The following is a 2203-nucleotide window of genomic DNA, read 5'->3' as shown; positions in this document are numbered from 1 at the left end:
GTCATTGATGTCATTGATTGGTTGATGTAATTGATGTAATTGAAGTGCTTACTACTGCTACTGTACTTTTCCCAGACACTTGCAAGTGATGTAAAAAAGCAGCCAGATACCGTTAGTATGATACCGATCAGATAAGATAGACAGATAGGAGCCTGAACTAATATGACAGATAGGAGCCTGAACTAATATCATGTGTTGACTATGTGTGTGTGGTATGATGTGTGTGTGGTATGATGTGTGTGTGGTATGATGTGTGTGTGGTATGATGTGTGTGTGTGTTGGTATGATGTGTTTGTGTTGACTGTGTGTGTGTTGACTATGTGTGTGTTGACTATGTGTGTTACCGACGCCAGATCATTCCTACTAAAATTGTTGCTAGCTAGGGAAAAAAAGAAGGGGCTCATAGCTACCTAGTGCCCATCATGATGATGTCCTCCTTCGAGAACCATTTTCAGTATGTCTTCGTTCTTTAGTAAGTCAATCAAGCTTTGGAAATCTAAGTTCTCAGTGGGTGAGGGTGCTCGAGTGCTTGAAGGAGACCTTCCTTCTGAACCATCATCTGTGCCACCGGATTTTGAGAAGGCCGGATTTTTACAGAAGACGTCCGAGGAAGCCTTAGGCGATCTGCCACCTTCTAGCAAGCCGTCAGTAGCATATAGAATATTGGGCAAACTGTTCCCACCACTGCTCAGACCGGCCGCATCCAGACTGGACGCACTTTTGGGAGGCAAGTTTGTTGTAGGCAAGCCTGCGGTGGGAGATAAACTTGTTTGGTCCGAACCTAAATAGTCGCCACCACTACCACCTAAATGGTTATCACGACCTAAATGGTTATCACGACCTAAATGGTTGTTGCCTAGTTTTTCGTAGGAGGCGAGTAGTGTGGCGGCGTCTACGGGGAGGGTGAGGTCCAGACCGAGTTGGTACTGAAGGAGTGCGCATTGTAGCGAGAGTAGGGTGGGTACGTAAAAGTTCTCGACGGGGTATAGGACGAGGTTGAGTAGCGATGCTACGGCCATGAGGTAGAGTAGTTGATCGAAGGGTGCAACCCGGTGGCTGGCAGATCCGACGAGTGCTCCGAGTGAGCTTCCTGGTGCTGGTAGCAAGACAGGTGCGAGCCTCTGTGTAGCCCATAGAGGGCTTTGTGGTGAGGTGTAGAGTGCTACAGCACCATGTGGTGCACGTCGTACGAAGTCTATGACAGCCATTTCTAATGCATCAAATCCTTGCGTTCTTGCAACGTATTGGTTATCTACAATTTGAGGTGGCGGATACCAGGCATAACGAGCAGCCCTTAGGTCACGTATCTCATAACCATCGTGTGCAAACGGACAGAAATACCATGGACATAATGCAACACAATTAGCAGAATGTAATTCTTCATCAAAGTTCTCGTCATTTGCTAAACAACAACTTCTTGTCTTGTACACTTCCGGATGGTATAGAAATTCTTCTACGCTATGTACAAACGGACAGTTCTCACCTCTAGGACAACTCTCCGCTGAACTTGAACGATCCGCTGAACACCACGCGATCTTTCCTGAACTTTCACACACTCCACGCAATGCCGGCCACGATAAACGCGGACACCAAACCGGTATATAGCGAAGCGTCAAAGCCGACGCCCGCGGTAAGAACGGTGTCCTTCTCCTACACACATGTGTGATATATCATGTGTGTGGCACGGGACGTCAAGTGTGTGATATATCATGTGTGTGGCACGGGACGTCAGGTGTTAGGGAGGACGTCAGGTGTTAGGGAGTGGTTATAAGGTTAGCAGTGCGTACGGCCAATTAACTTCATGTGAGAAGAGACACCGGTTAGACATATGGCACGTCCTCGTCTGCGTCAGTCGGTCGCACAACCGCGTCCTGAATATGTTCAATTTCGACCAGTCAAGGTTGGTCTCAGAGAATATTAGCGGGTCCCCCGTCGTGCAAGTAATCAAGGAGAGCGACGGCGGCGAAATACCTCCACCCCCGCCTCCGGAAGCGCCGCCTCTTCTGTTGTGCGGCGCGCGCTTTGAATTCACGCGAAGCGACCCTCGCGGCGGACCCTCGAACTGGTGGTGACCTGGTGAAGACGAACCCTACACAACAATACACCATAGCGATAAGTAAAGGTGGGCGTGGTACCATAGGTGGTGGTACCATAAGTGGTGGTACCATAGGTTGTGGTACCATGGGTTGTGGTACCATAAGTT

The 2203-nt window shown here is 48.9% G+C and overlaps 1 protein-coding gene across 1 annotated transcript; it reads right to left on the bottom strand.

The window, feature by feature from the left end:
- Positions 1 to 410: 410 nt before the first annotated feature.
- GNI_048570 (hypothetical protein) lies at positions 411 to 1399 on the bottom strand (the record flags this gene model as incomplete). Its single annotated transcript, XM_011131345.1, has 2 exons — positions 411 to 1252; positions 1342 to 1399. 2 exons carry the CDS (start codon positions 1397 to 1399, stop codon positions 411 to 413), a joined length of 900 nt encoding a protein of 299 aa, XP_011129647.1.
- Positions 1400 to 2203: the final 804 nt, after the last annotated feature.

The sequence above is a fragment of the Gregarina niphandrodes genome (assembly GCF_000223845.1).
Source record: "Gregarina niphandrodes unplaced genomic scaffold scaffold00006, whole genome shotgun sequence".
NCBI lineage: Eukaryota > Apicomplexa > Conoidasida > Eugregarinorida > Gregarinidae > Gregarina > Gregarina niphandrodes.
This window is presented reverse-complemented; position numbering and strand designations above follow the sequence as displayed.